Source organism: Geotrypetes seraphini, chromosome 13, assembly GCF_902459505.1.
Source record: "Geotrypetes seraphini chromosome 13, aGeoSer1.1, whole genome shotgun sequence".
In the NCBI taxonomy this organism is placed as follows: domain Eukaryota; kingdom Metazoa; phylum Chordata; class Amphibia; order Gymnophiona; family Dermophiidae; genus Geotrypetes; species Geotrypetes seraphini.
In genome coordinates this window covers 26,446,068-26,459,965 of record NC_047096.1, presented here as the reverse complement: position 1 = coordinate 26,459,965, position 13,898 = coordinate 26,446,068, and the positions used below count along the sequence as shown (strand labels likewise).

At 41.7% G+C, this 13,898-nt stretch overlaps 1 protein-coding gene across 1 annotated transcript in view; it reads left to right on the top strand.

Moving 5' to 3' along the window:
* The first annotated feature begins 3,396 nt into the window (after positions 1-3,396).
* Positions 3,397-13,898, top strand: part of ZW10 (zw10 kinetochore protein) — a 33,107-nt gene continuing 22,605 nt past the window's right edge. Inside the window, exons 1-5 of the mRNA XM_033919349.1 lie at positions 3,397-3,643; positions 5,579-5,713; positions 7,865-7,966; positions 8,118-8,195; positions 11,141-11,300. Coding sequence (XP_033775240.1) covers positions 3,533-3,643; positions 5,579-5,713; positions 7,865-7,966; positions 8,118-8,195; positions 11,141-11,300 — 586 coding nt within the window. The 5' untranslated portion in view covers positions 3,397-3,532. The remainder of the gene's footprint in view (positions 3,644-5,578; positions 5,714-7,864; positions 7,967-8,117; positions 8,196-11,140; positions 11,301-13,898) is intronic.

Sequence of the window (13,898 nt, the reverse complement as noted above, 5' to 3'; positions counted from 1 at the left end):
ACCACAGTTTTCAAAGGAATTTGCCCAAATAACTTAATAGTTAACTGGGTAAATTCCCAGAGATGAAAACTTCCCTTCACTTACTATGCACAGTTCTGAATTTATATCTGCTGTCTATATTTTACAATATGGTCACCTTTTACTAAACCGCAATAGTGGTTTTTAGCGCAGGGAGCCTATGAGCGTCATGAGCAGCGCTGGGCATTCAGCGCAGCTCCCTGCGCTAAAAACTGCTATTGTGGTTTAATAAAAAGGATGGAGGGTATATTTGTCTATTTTTGTATGCTATAAAAACCAAATACAGAGAGAGACTGAGAGCTGTTGACGAAGAGCTACGTGTGTGTCTTTCTTCGATTCCAGCCAGAATATCAGCTTTGTGTTCAGCCAAACAGGCCCAGGTTTCGCACTGAATAAAGTATTTTATAATTTTTCACTATTCTGTTTACTTAATATTTCATAATAAAGTAATTATAAAATACTTTCTTTGTGTTTATTTGATTCCTATTCAAGAGAATTACTTTATATATAGTCAATATAGGCACAGAGTTAAATTTTTTAACATTTTCTAATGGTGGTGTGCCTCGTGATTTTTTTCATGAAACAAGTGTGCCTTTGCCCAAAAAAGGTTGAAAAACACTGCTCTATTCTATAACGTGTACCTAATTTTCATAGCATGCAACCCCAATGTGGGTGTACGTAATCATAAAGGGGGCTCAGGCAGATCAAGGGTGCTACTTTTTGGCCACAGGCCACAAACCTGAGTTCAGGTTGTGGATGTGCAGGAATAGCAACAGTGCTGAGCAAAAGGGGGGCTTAGGCTGAAGATGGGATGAGCATGCTGGTGAGTGCCAGGCCCTCATGCTAATGGTGAATTGTGGGAACTGTTGCCTGTTATGAAGAGGGGCAAAGTGTGAGTTTGCAGGTGTAGAAAAATAATAGGAGCAGGCACTGAAGCTTATGCTAGGAGGGAGGGAAAGACTCAAGCTGAATAGCAAGACAGGCTCACACCATAACAATTAGAAACAAATTCTAAGAGAACTGGCTAGGCATTGGACATTGAGTAGGACGGTTGTATGAAAGGGACTTGGGGTGATTGAAAAAAGAAATTTAGAGCGCTTCAAAGTGGAAAACTGAAGTCTGAATGAGATAATTACTGTTAATTTTAAAGAATAAAAGTTTATTGATGAGAGTTGAGTAAACGAGTGTCTGAACAAAGCTATAGAAACAAAAGGTCTTTATGAGGTCTGAAAGCCTTGTCTGAGACTATAAATGTGAAGAATTCATTAAGGATTCATTTCTTTGTCAAGAGAGAACCTGTGGAGCTAATTTTTCTCTCTCAAAAGCAAAGACAGATTGAGCTAAACATTAAAAGAAAATGCAGACAACTTTAGAGGTAAGACTTATGGTTTTCTGAAATCTATAGACGTTAGTAGCATGATAGTAAGAGTGCACGAATTAAAGGATTCTGTGGAGAAAATGAAGAAGTAACTTTGACAGCACCTAATCAGTCCTATGATGAAAGTCTGGAGAATCCTGATGTAGAACAATCCTTTGTTACTCAGTGGCTTGATCAGTTTTGACAGTTTGTTCCAGGGTTTATTGATCAAAACAAGAGGTATTCTCATATGTGAGAAAAGAGTGAAAGAAACTGGAGAAAATCTGATCAGAGAAGAAATTATTATTCTTGCATCTAAGTGGTCAGGGCAAGAAATAGGGCCCCTAAAGAAAAGATTACCCTAGGAAATCTGAATGTAGCTAGCTTTCTATTATTATAAAATAAAGCACCTACCATAATAAAGTTGTTCTCACTGCATCTCAAGGATAAGTGACTGTGTTTAAACGAAACAAAGTTAATCTTTAATTATAAAGTTAACTTTGATTAGGTTGTTTTGGGGTGTTTTTTTTTTTAAAGGTTATTGATACTTTAAAAATGAAGGAGTCTTCAGTTTGTTTGTTTATTTCTCACCCGCCCTTATCCAGGGTGAGTTACATATTAACATACAAAATAAAAGATTTACATTTATTGTACAAAACACCAGAGACACATTATAACAAATTACATACTTACATATCAAATCAAATTACATATAACATACATGTGTCAATGATGGATATCTTTTAAGGCCCAAACTAGCCAAACTCACACATACATCAAAATATAAAATTCCATAAGTCACAGTTACCACCGCTATCGGCGCTAAAACCTGCACTACGTATTAGTAAAAGAGGAGGAAAGACATTGTTTCAAATCATTGATTGAACCATAGCCACGTCATTTTATTCTTGGTTGGGCTGAGAACATTTGTAGTTCAATGCGTACTTTGCCTTTAGGCAAGCTACCAAAAATTACTATTTATGTTCAAATTCAGACATGTATAGTGTGCCCTCAACCTTGAGATAGGTTATAAAGATTTCCCATGTTGTCACAGTTAATGACATTAAACTTGTTTGTATTCCCCAAAAAAGAGCTTTCCAACATTATACCATGTTCAAATTTAACAGTATAAACAACCAATGAGAAATAAAGAATAACTTCCTTTTCATTTGCACCAAGATAGTGGCAGCAAATTAGATTGTCCAAAGTAGAAGTGTTCAAGTTTATCACATTCAAGCACCGGATGTGGCCATGTTTCACTCTAAGGCTGCATCAGGGGGTTAAAGCTAGCAAGGAACTCTTACACACTTTAGAAAGCAGTTAGTATTTGTTCAAATAAACACAATTGCACAACACTCCCACGGTAAATCAAAACAGTAGCCACATCGGGTGCTTGAAAGTAATAAACTTGTACACTTCTACTTTGGTTGGTCTACTTCGTTCCGTGCAGCTTGTTTCCTTCAGATCAGCGCCTTTTCCTGTGTTTGTAGCAAATTATATTGTCCTTGACCATGCATCTTTCACTGAAGGCAACTGTTTGGTCACAGAGCAAAGGAAGCTAGATCATACTATTATCCCCCCTCCTCTCCCCCCCCCCCAAAAAAAAAAAAAAAAAGCAACCCTTTTATTTTATTTTTTTGCAATTTTCTTATTTTAAGCTACAGTAAATGGGCGAAAAGAGCAATTCTGGGGGGGGAAAAAACCCCACATCAATGCCGTATCCAAGGATAATTCTGCGATAACCATTGGAAATGCTGTAGGGCTACGTGTCCTTTATGAGAGGTCGTACTGTTTACAGGGCGGCATAATTTTTGAAATCATTTCTATTAAACAATCAACAAATGGCTAGCTTTTTACATTCAGACTTCGCACACGCCGATAGCGCGGTATGTCCCAAATGGGCGACCGTCAGTTACTGCTGGTCCCTGGCAGTTGTAGTTCAGGAGTCGGCCGCAAACCCGGTGAGGTGCGACGTTATGGACTACAAATCCCAGCGGCCAGTGCGCGCGGTTCCTGACGCAGCGTATCCCGGCTGACAGCGCGGGAATCCCGGCGAGCCCCGACAATCGGGGATGCTTGGAAGAGGGAGCGGGGAAGGCGCGAGCTGGCGGTGACGGGCTCTGTGGTGCCACCGCTGGGAGGCGAAGAGGGCGGAGTATGGCCTCCCCGTCCCTAGTCACCGAGGTGCTGGCGCACTCGGGCCGGCTGGAGAAGGAGGATCTGAGCACCAAAATCAGTCGCTTGTCTCAGAGGGTGGAGGAGGTGAAGGTAGGGCACGGCCCAGGTCTCGGGATGGGGGCCTGTGAAATGGCAGTGTTGCTTAATAGCAGTCCTGCATTCTCTGTTCTTTCTTTGGGATATGCTGTCTGTTTAGAAAAAAGTAGCGATGGGGGAGGGGAGAGGGTTGCTGGGTTATTCCACCAGAAAATATAATAATAATAACTTTATTCTTATATACCGCCAACAATCTTGCGACTTCTAGGCGGTTTACAATAAAGGGAAACTGTAAATACATTAAATAGAAGCTGTACATACAACGAATTAAGGAGTATTGCAGTGTACATCTGATAGTATCAACATTAATAGTAGTAACAACAGTTTGTGGGCTGCAAGGCCAAGAAGTGCCATGCTGCTTACAGAGAAGTAGAAATATTCCATGAATTGAATGGAGTGATCGTAGTTGGTGATTAGGGGTTAGGGTTAGCAGTTTACAAGATCAGGTTTGTGATGGTGTTACGAGGGTTGATGTCCTGGTTCGTTATCTAGGTATTTTAAGAACAGGTAGGTTTTTAGGTGTTTCCTAAATTCTCCATAGTTGTTTGTGTGTGCAATTAGTTTTTCTAGGTCTTTACCCCATGTGGCTACTTGGTAGGATAGCAGTTGTTGATGGTATATATAGGGGGGGGGAATATATATATCTTTAAACTTTGGAGTAGCTTTCAGAAGCTGAAGCTTTCCTCCGATCAGGATAGAATGATTAAAACACGATAGTACCAGAATCATGAAAACATTCCAGAAATAGTCTGATGACGTAGACTGTGCTCCTGCAAAGCTCGTGCATCAATATAGCATTTGAGGTGCCTGCAGCCTGTCATGTTTCAAGTTAAATTGAAAGTTGTTGTTAGGGGGAAACATTTAAATTCAGACCTCTTAGGAGGGAGTAGGTAAGGTGGCTCACCGGGGTCCTAAACTGAAACTTACCGAGAACTAAGCTTCTCAGGTGTACCCTTCTCCTCTACTGCCAATGCCAGACTTTGTTCCTTTCATCTCACTGCCTGGAATAGACTACCTGAATCTGTGAGTCATGCCCCTTCCCTTGTTCAAAAGTAGGCTGAAACCCCACCTTTTTGAGATTACCCTACTCCCAACTGCCCTCTGTTCTCTTCCCTAGCCAGCAATTTAAACATCCCCACTAGCTGTAACCCCTATCCTAGTATCCTGTTTGTCTGTCTCTCTTGATTGATTATTCAGGATTTCCCCAATGAATATGCATGAGATCTATTTGCATGCACTGCTTGCAATGCATATTCATTGGGGAAATCCTGAAAACCCGACTGGATTCCGGCCTTCAAGGACCGGAGTTGCCCATGTCTGGATTAGATTGTAGGTTCAGTTGAGTAGGGACTATCTCCTTCATGACTCTTTACTCTGGTCCTCGAGGGCTGGAATCCAGTCGGGTTTTCAGGATTTCCCCAATGAATATGCATGAGATCTATTTGCATGCACTGCTTGCAATGCATATTCATTGGGGAAATCCTGAAAACCCGACTGGATTCCGGCCTTCAAGGACCGGAGTTGCCCATGTCTGGATTAGATTGTAGGTTCAGTTGAGTAGGGACTATCTCCTTCATGACTCTTTACAGTGCTGTGTATGTCTGGTAGTGCTCTAGAAATAATTAATAGAAATAGTAGTAATAGAAGTAGGGTGCATGCCCTATCTAGTCCTCTGCAAGCTGGTGAGCCTACTGAAGGATTCCAAATGCAGTCTGTATCTGGGGCATAATTTCGTCCAGTGGCCACCCTGCCCTGTGGGTTGAGTTTGGTATGCTAAAATGTACTAATGCCATTTTTAGTGTTAATGAAAATGATTCTGATATACTATTAGAAAAATGTGTGACTAGTGTAATAGAATGGACAAGGCTTTAATTTATTTCCCATTTAAAAATGTAAATCGATGCTCTTATGACATTTGTTTTTCACCAGGGGGAAGTGTGTGATATGATTAATAAGAAATATGAAGAATTTCTCCCTAGTCTGCAAAGTGCAGAGGATTTAGTTTCTCAAGTTGATAATTTATCCAGCGACATAGACATGCTAAAATCAAGAATCGAAAATGAGGTAAATGCAGCAGAAAACTGTCATTCATAGCCATTGTTCCCAGACAGGTACAGTACTTTGGTTTGAAACATGCCTAGGGGTTTGTGTGAAATTCTGTTAGCCAAAAATGTACACTGTTCTGGGCAATGTTCAAGTCCATGGCAGTCAGCAGTTTTAAAGCTGAATTAGACTCAAATATTCAATGCCAGGCCATATCTGGGTACTAGCATTGAATATCCAGGTCATCTGCAATCTCAGAAATTATGTGGGTGCTGACAACAGCATACCTGGCTGTTGGTTAGGTAGGCAGGCACCGGCACTGCCTTCATATATGCTGGCTCTGGACTACCTCAGCACTAAGACCCTGATTCTCATAGAGCACTGAAAGTTAGGCGACGGTAGGCATCCTACCACTGCCTAACTTAATTGCCAATAAACAACATGGTAGTTGACCACGTCATTTAAAAACTAATTAAAAAAAAAAAAAAATGTAGGTGCCTACAGAACAGGCTGCCAGTGTTCCATCCATATAAGCACCTACGGTCAAAGTGGGCATGGCATGCACCAGAATTGACCATAGGCACCAGTAGGAGCTCCTGTGGACATAAATAGCAGTGTGGAATCCATATGGATAGAAATTCCATGTGTGAAGGGAAGGAATATAAAGGTAGGGTTATACTACCGTCCCCCAGGACAAAAGGAGCAGACAGATGTAGTAATGTTTTCAGAGATTAGGAAAGCTGAAGATTGGGCAACAGTATAATAATGGGTGATTTCAATTACACTATATCAAAAAATGTGCTGACACGGGTTTGGGAAGGCTGAGTTCCACTACTACCAACAACCCTAAAATGTTTATGTATATAAAGGCTCAAATAGCATGCAAGCCAAGAAAAAAAATATGTGGAGAAAAAAAGATCTCAGTTGGTCTTCATGGATCTTTAAAAAGAAAATTCCACCCTAGAAAATATCCTTGCATTTATATTGCTTAATTTCAAAGGGTAGCAGTTTACAACTTCAGCCTAACCCAAACCCTGATGGAATGCTATCAGAGCCCATACTTGAATATTTCAAACAAGAAAGTCTATTACACAAAATCAGAACTTAGCTGTAAGGAGTCCCGGTTTCACTGCAGCACCAGTGCTGAAAAAATGGCGAATTCCACAGTATCATCCACTATCAGTCCATAGCTCCGCTCTTTGGCTGCTGGTGAACCTGCAGACTTACAGATTGCTTCACCCAACAAAGAAATCTCTGCCTATATGCTGTGAGTGATTTCAATGACCCCAATACTGACTGCTTAAATGTTACATTGGGGTGTGCTAGGGAGGTAAAATTTATAGACGTCATAAATGACTGCTTTTTGGAGCAACTAGTCAACTGGTCCAGGAACCGACAAGAGGGGGAGCTATTTTAGGTTTGGTCCTTAGTGAAAAGTAACGAATAGTACAGGAGTTAACTGATAAACAGTTAAGGGCCCCTTGTACTGAAGTATTTTAGAAGCATCTTTCCACACACTTAACACAAAGACAATACATAAGAACACATATATAGCCTTATTGGGTCAGATCAGTAGTCCATCAAGCCCAGTAGCTTGTCCTCACGGTGGCCAATCCAGGTTACTAGTATCTGTCAAAAACCCAAAGAGTAACAAGATTCTGGAACCCCAATAAGAGCAACATTCCAGAACTGATATTGTGATGTCATAATGGCTCACGCCACAGTGTCTCAGAGCCAACCTCATCAGTGATGTTACAATGGCTTAATTGTCCTTTACTTGGCTAACGTAAGAACATAAGAATAGCCTTACTGAGTCAGACCAATGATCCCTCATGCCCAGTAGCCCGTTCTCACAGTGGCCAGTCCAGGTCACTTGTTCCTGGCCAAAACCCAAAGAGTAGCAACATTCCATATGACCAATCCAGGGCAAGCAGTGTGGTAATTTGCATTGCAGATAATACCACCTCAGATTTGCTTAACATTGATATTAGCATTAGTTCACACTATTGAACGCACTTTTAAAAATAAAAAAAATGTTTCTACTGTTGAAATTATTACATGTAGGGGCTCTTTTTTACCAAACAATGTTTATTTACATTCTGACTTGAAATGTGGTTGCTGAAACTATTTGGGCAGAAGTGTACCAGGAAGTGCCTGTTGTTTTGGTTACAGGTCCAGAGAGATCTGCATGTTGCTGTCACAGAATTTACAGAGCTGAAGCAACAGTTGGAAAAAAACACAGTTATCCTAAGTGTGCTTAAAGAACTCCAAGAGGTCAGTACCATTCAGTTAAATAAAATTAGAACACATTAGCATTATTAGTACATTATTGTTCTAGTATATGATGCTGACACTGAAACATGTGTGTATTGTTCTGGGACCATTAACTCTACTGTCAGATTTAACTGCTTTTATTCTTTTTCAGTTTGACATCGCTATTGAGAAATTCAGTTGTAAAGTATCAGAAAGAAACTACATTGCTGCTGCTGAGCACCTAGAAAAGGTGTGTGAGAAGAGCCTGACAACTAAAGCTAGTGTGCTTGGTTCGGCTAGAACCTCTATGGATGGTCTTGGGCAGGAAGGCGGGTTAGAAGTGACAAAAGAAAGCTCTGAAGTTGTGTAGAATATTATGAAAATACATACAGTAATGTCATGTATGTAAAAACTGCTATTTCTTTATCGTCCCTCCAGACCAGCACAGAATGGATGGGTTTATGCTCCTCTGCCAGCAGGTGGAAACTGAGAACACATTGACTTTTGGCAGTAGAACAAGTTGGCTGTGCAGTTTCATCTACAATCAGTCTCCAGCAGGTGGAAGTGGTAAGTCTGTGCAGTCTTTCCTTTGGTTAGGGCCTGTTGGATCTGATAGTGGCCTTATTGTCCCAGTTTTTTTGCCAGACAGAGCTTGGGGAACCCTTTCAGTGGTCTGCCTGACCTTGGGGGTGCCACACTTGGGAGGCTGAGTCCCTCTCCCCATTTTCCCCCACCTCCCCATTTTTTTCTTAGAGGAGCCTCAGCTGTATGACTTGCCACAAGCAGGCAAGGCTACAGTTTTGAGAGCCTGTGGGGTCTGCTCCTTTGTTAATTAAAGTTTTTATTTAAAAAAAAAAAAGTCCTGAGGCAGTGCCAGTCTAAAAGGAAGTTTCTAATTATCTTTAATTGAATCTTATTACTAACTGGCACTTTGTTTTTCCCTCTCATTGTGCTCCCAACGTGTGGTTGATGCAGCCGGCATGTGCACAACATGCTCTAGCCGCTGCGAGGGGGAATCCTCGTCGGCTTCAGGTGCCGGCAAGCAGGGCTCCCCTTCACTCATGCACCGCTTATTGGTACAAGCAATGGAGAAGCCAGGGCTTTCCCTACTGCTCACATGAGATTTCCCCAGCCACCAACGGTCAGGGAAATAAGGTTTCCCTTACCATCAATAATGCTGAGGATTCCCTTACCACTACAGCTGCTGCTGCCTACAGTTCTGCCTTAGGGGCTGGGCCCATTCAGGCCTCTTTGCTGCTACAAGCCTCAGAGATTTTTTGGGGGCATCTGCCCCTGTCCAGACTCCATCACTGTCTGCACCCGTCCATTCCCCCCAGGCCTCCGTCCAAGCATTCGCAGGTTGCTTTGTGTGAGAATTTTTCCCTGGCTGACCCGGTTTCACCAGAGGAGGACTTGGACCTTTTTGTGGACCCTCAAGATCCTCTTGGGGGGACGAATGATGCGGACAGTTGGATTTCAGAGATGCCGGTTGGCGAGGATGCTTCGATTGTGTACATTTTCATTGGAAAGTGTTGCAGGAGCTTATTCTTAAGGTGTCTTCGGTCTTGCATTTTGAAGAAGAAGCTAAGGACCCCCCTCGTGTTTTGGACCCTCTGCTTTGGGGGATCCGGTTAGCCTCTCATTCTTTTCCTATGCATCAAGATATTCGAGATGTGGTGCATGCACAGTAGAAGACTCCAGATGTGCCTTTTCACTTGGCATAGTCCATGGCCTGGCTTTATCCCATTCCTGATGGGGATAGGGATGCCTTTAAGTCTCCTGTGGTTGATGCTGTGGTCTGGATCAGCCCCAGTGGACAGTGCTTCTCACGGATGCCAGTCTTCTCCATTGGGGAGCCCAATGTCTCGATCGTTTGGCTCAGGACAGCTGGTCACCAGTGGAGGCTTCCTGGTCGATCAGTATTCTGGAGACCAGAGCCATTTGGCTGGCGTTAGTTGTTTTCCAGTTGTTGCTGGAGGGCAAGTCGTTTCAAGTTCTTTCAGACAATGCCACGGCAGTAGTTTATGTCAGTCGTCAGTGGGAAACCAAGAGTCATCTGGTAGCGCAGGAGGCAGCTTTTCTCTTGGAATGGGTAGAGGCTCACCTTCTGGATATCTCAGCTTCCCATATAGTGGGAGTGGACATGTCCAGGCGGACTTCCGTAGTTGTCATGGGCTGGATCCCGATGAGTGGTGTCTCGGGCTAGAAGCCTTCATGTTGATTGTTCAGTCGTGGGGTCAACTGGTCATGGACCTCACAGCTACAAGTGTCAATGCCAAAGCACCAAGGTTCTTCATTCGGCACAGAGATTACCAGGCTGAGGGGCTGGATGCTCATTCCACTTGGCGTCAGGCAGCTTCTTGGGCTGAGTCTTCTCTTGTGCCTCCGGTGGATATCTGTAAAGCTGCAGTTTGGTCTTATCTACATTCCTTTGTTCGCCACTACTCTGTAGACGTTCAGGCATGTCGGGACATGGTGTTCGGTGAATGTGTTCATGTGGCGGCCCTTCGGGGGTCCCACCCATGATGGGTACTGCTTTGGTACATGCCATCTTTTCTGTGCTGGTCTGGAGGGATGATAAAGGAGAAATTAGGTTCTTACCTGCTAATTTTCTTTCTTTTAGTCCCTCCAGACCGGCACAGACCCTCCCTTGTCATTTTATTCAGTGTTTTTGCAAAGAGTACAGTTTTTGCTGGGGTTTCTTGTTGTCTTGGGGTTTTCAAGAGTATAGGAAGAGCTGCAGCGTTTGGTTTGTCTGGCTTAGCTGGCGAACTGTGGAGACATCTTCAAGGTTCCTGTTCTAATCAGTATCCAATAGTGTCTCCCTGTCCAATCCAGACAACTACTTTGTCTTCCCCATATGGGAATGGAGTTGGTGTGTTTATAGCTTACGGTTCTTAGTTCCTGCTTGGCTATTCATCAGACTGATTGTAGATGGGACTGTACAGCCCACTAATACTACTGCCAAAAGTCAATGTGTTCTCAGTCTCCACCTGCTAGTAGAGGAGCATAAGCCCATCCATTCTGTACCAGTCTGGAGGAACTAAAAAAAGAAAATTAGCAGGTAAGGACCTAATTTCTCCTTGCATAGTATAGTAGAAGCAAGTCCCAACTGTTCCTTCACAGTCTTCTTTTATTGGCTTTGCATCTATATGAGAAACCATTTGGAAGAAAAACCTTTTCTTTTCACTCCAGGCGCAGATCACTCTGAGAGCACTAAAGCTGCGGAAGGGCTCAGAGTTGCAGGTGCTGAAAGGACTTGGAATTGAGCTAACATTGCAAAAAGAGAACTTGCTCTATCACCTTGGAGAGGAATGGAGACAGTTGGTTGTGTGGAAACTACCGCCTGCTAAAGGTATTTTGGCTCTTTAGAAGAGAAGCCACATCCTCTTACACTGGCTGTGACCAGAAATTCTTTCCACAAGGCTATTATGTACATTATCTTGAAAAAGTATTTATTCCTACAGTATATTTTTAACACTTTGCTGTCAAAATACATTTTAGAATGCATTGAGAAGGAATTTTTTTCCACTTTGTATACTTTTAGAAATAGGAAATAGACTATTTTGAAAACATAACATGTTCTGTAGATTAGTGAAATAATTTCTGTTTTAATGCATTTTGAATTGTATTTTTGTACAGCAGAATATAAAAGATATACAAGTAGGTTGAGACTTTGGCATTCATTGTTGTTAATGGCAACTGAGCCCTTCTGAAAAGGAGGGGAGAGTGGAAATGAATGAACTGAAGCAAAGGGTGCTGAGGTTCTATAGAGCATGAGGGAAGAATAGGATTTGAACATTGGTCACAGATGTTTTCCTGATCCATAGCTCACTACCTCAATTATGCCTCCTGGATACTTTTAGAATAGTGTTCCCCCAGTCATGTCCCACAGGTATGCCTAGCCAGTTGGGTTTTGAAGAGCCGCTGCCAAGCCCCTCACTGACTCCAAAAACCATGCAGACGTGCAGTGTCAGATAATAGTTTATTTGAGCAGAGTATAAAAATAATAGCAAAAGCGTGTTAACAAAATATATTGTCTCAATGGAAATGCATTGGAGAGATTGGTACAGGTAGATGCCAAGGCAAAAAATATCTAGCTGTAAGTAATCATCTCTAGCTACATGAAGGCATACATCAATTTTTATAACCTTCCCTCATGGTTACGCCTTCCACTCTTGTGCCAATCAAGACTCATCTTGTCATATTGCAAAGATGCTACTATCTGCCCTGACCTATCGTATCCTAATTACCATAGCTGCCCTTATCCATAAATGGCCAATCTTTACAATATTTCACAGTTTTTTCGTAGTTCTCACATCCCTTATTTGGCAAGTTGTTGGCAGGATGAGCAGTTGTTTTTCTGTGTTATTCAGTGTCAAGTTGAATCCTAGGTTGATGTTCAATACATTCCTAAGACCTGACACCTGTATCTTAACATGCAGGCTTGTTTTTCTGTGTTGGTTTGAACCAAGGACTGCACCTGGAGCTTTCATATACTCTTGATCACATGATCCAAGTTCAACTACAGGACAGGCTAGGCCTGTACATTCTTCCAGCAGCACCTTAGGCTCCAGCAAGACCTTAGCCTGCTTTTGGTAAAGGAAACTCAAGCAGGCTGAAAATCCAAGTTCAAGTATAGGACAGGACTGTATATAGAGTCTTCTTTTTAAAAAAAAAAAAATCTTTATTGATTTTACAATCTTCAGTAGTGCAATACATAAATATATAATATAATAAGTCAATATAAGCACATTTAACTTTCAAATATACATAACCAACCAATTTCTCCCCTACCCACCTAATGATAATTTAATAAAACACAGAAACATAGATTTCCCCAATAACCTTACTCTATTAGCCATATATTCCATCCTCCCACCCATCCCAAGTGTAAATATTTAAAAATCAAATTATGACAGAAATAACCCCCCCCCCTGTATATAGAGTCTTGACATCAGTGGTCCATTTCCTGGGGGACAGAGGGCCCTGCCTCAGTTTTCAGGATTCCCTGTGAAAACACACAGACACAAGTGTGAAACCCACTAGAGCAGGGGTGTCAAAGTCCCTCCTCAAGGGCCACAATCCAGTCGGGTTTTCAGGATTTCCCCAATGAATATGCATGAGATCTATTTGCATGCATGAGATCTATTTGCATGCACTGCTTTCATTGTATGCTAATAGATCTCATGCATATTAATTGGGAAAATCCTGAAAACCCGACTGGATTGTGGCCCTCGAGGAGGGACTTTGACATCCCTGCACTAGAGTGTTGCTGTTTTCTCAGCAACCACTTGGAATTTCAATAGAACATTTTACAGCTTTGTTACGATCTCTGTTTGTGCTAAGTGGAATGAGATTATCTTTAAACACAGTGAGATTACAGACTTTTTAGCATGACCATCCAGTGATTTTTGCGTGTTCAAAAATGTTTATGCAGTAAAATTGGTAAGTAAAAACAAGTGGAATTGTCCAATAAGAAATGGTGCAACAAAAACTATATTCTTTTAAATTCTTATTGGACAATTCCACTTGTTTTTACTTACCTATTCTGTTTTCTGTGGATTTGTTTCCCCTGTGTTTTGCGCGCGTATGCAGTAAAATTACCATTATTTAAAAATAAATAAATAAAACAATTACTGTTGTTGATGTCACAGTGACATAGATCAGTGGTTCTTAAACCTTTCCTGGGAGACCCCCCCCAGCCATTTGGATTTTCAAGATATCCCTAATGAATATGCATGAGTGAGATTTGCCTATAAAGTAGGTAGTAGGAATGCAAATTTCGCCCATGCATATTCATTAACAAAATACCCAAATAAGAGCTATATTTCACACTACTTCTTATGCTTATAAGTAATTCATCATTTATTATAATATAGCATCATCAAAGCCTTTAAAACATATATAACATTATTTCATACTAAAAATGCACACAATTGTTCTCCCAAAC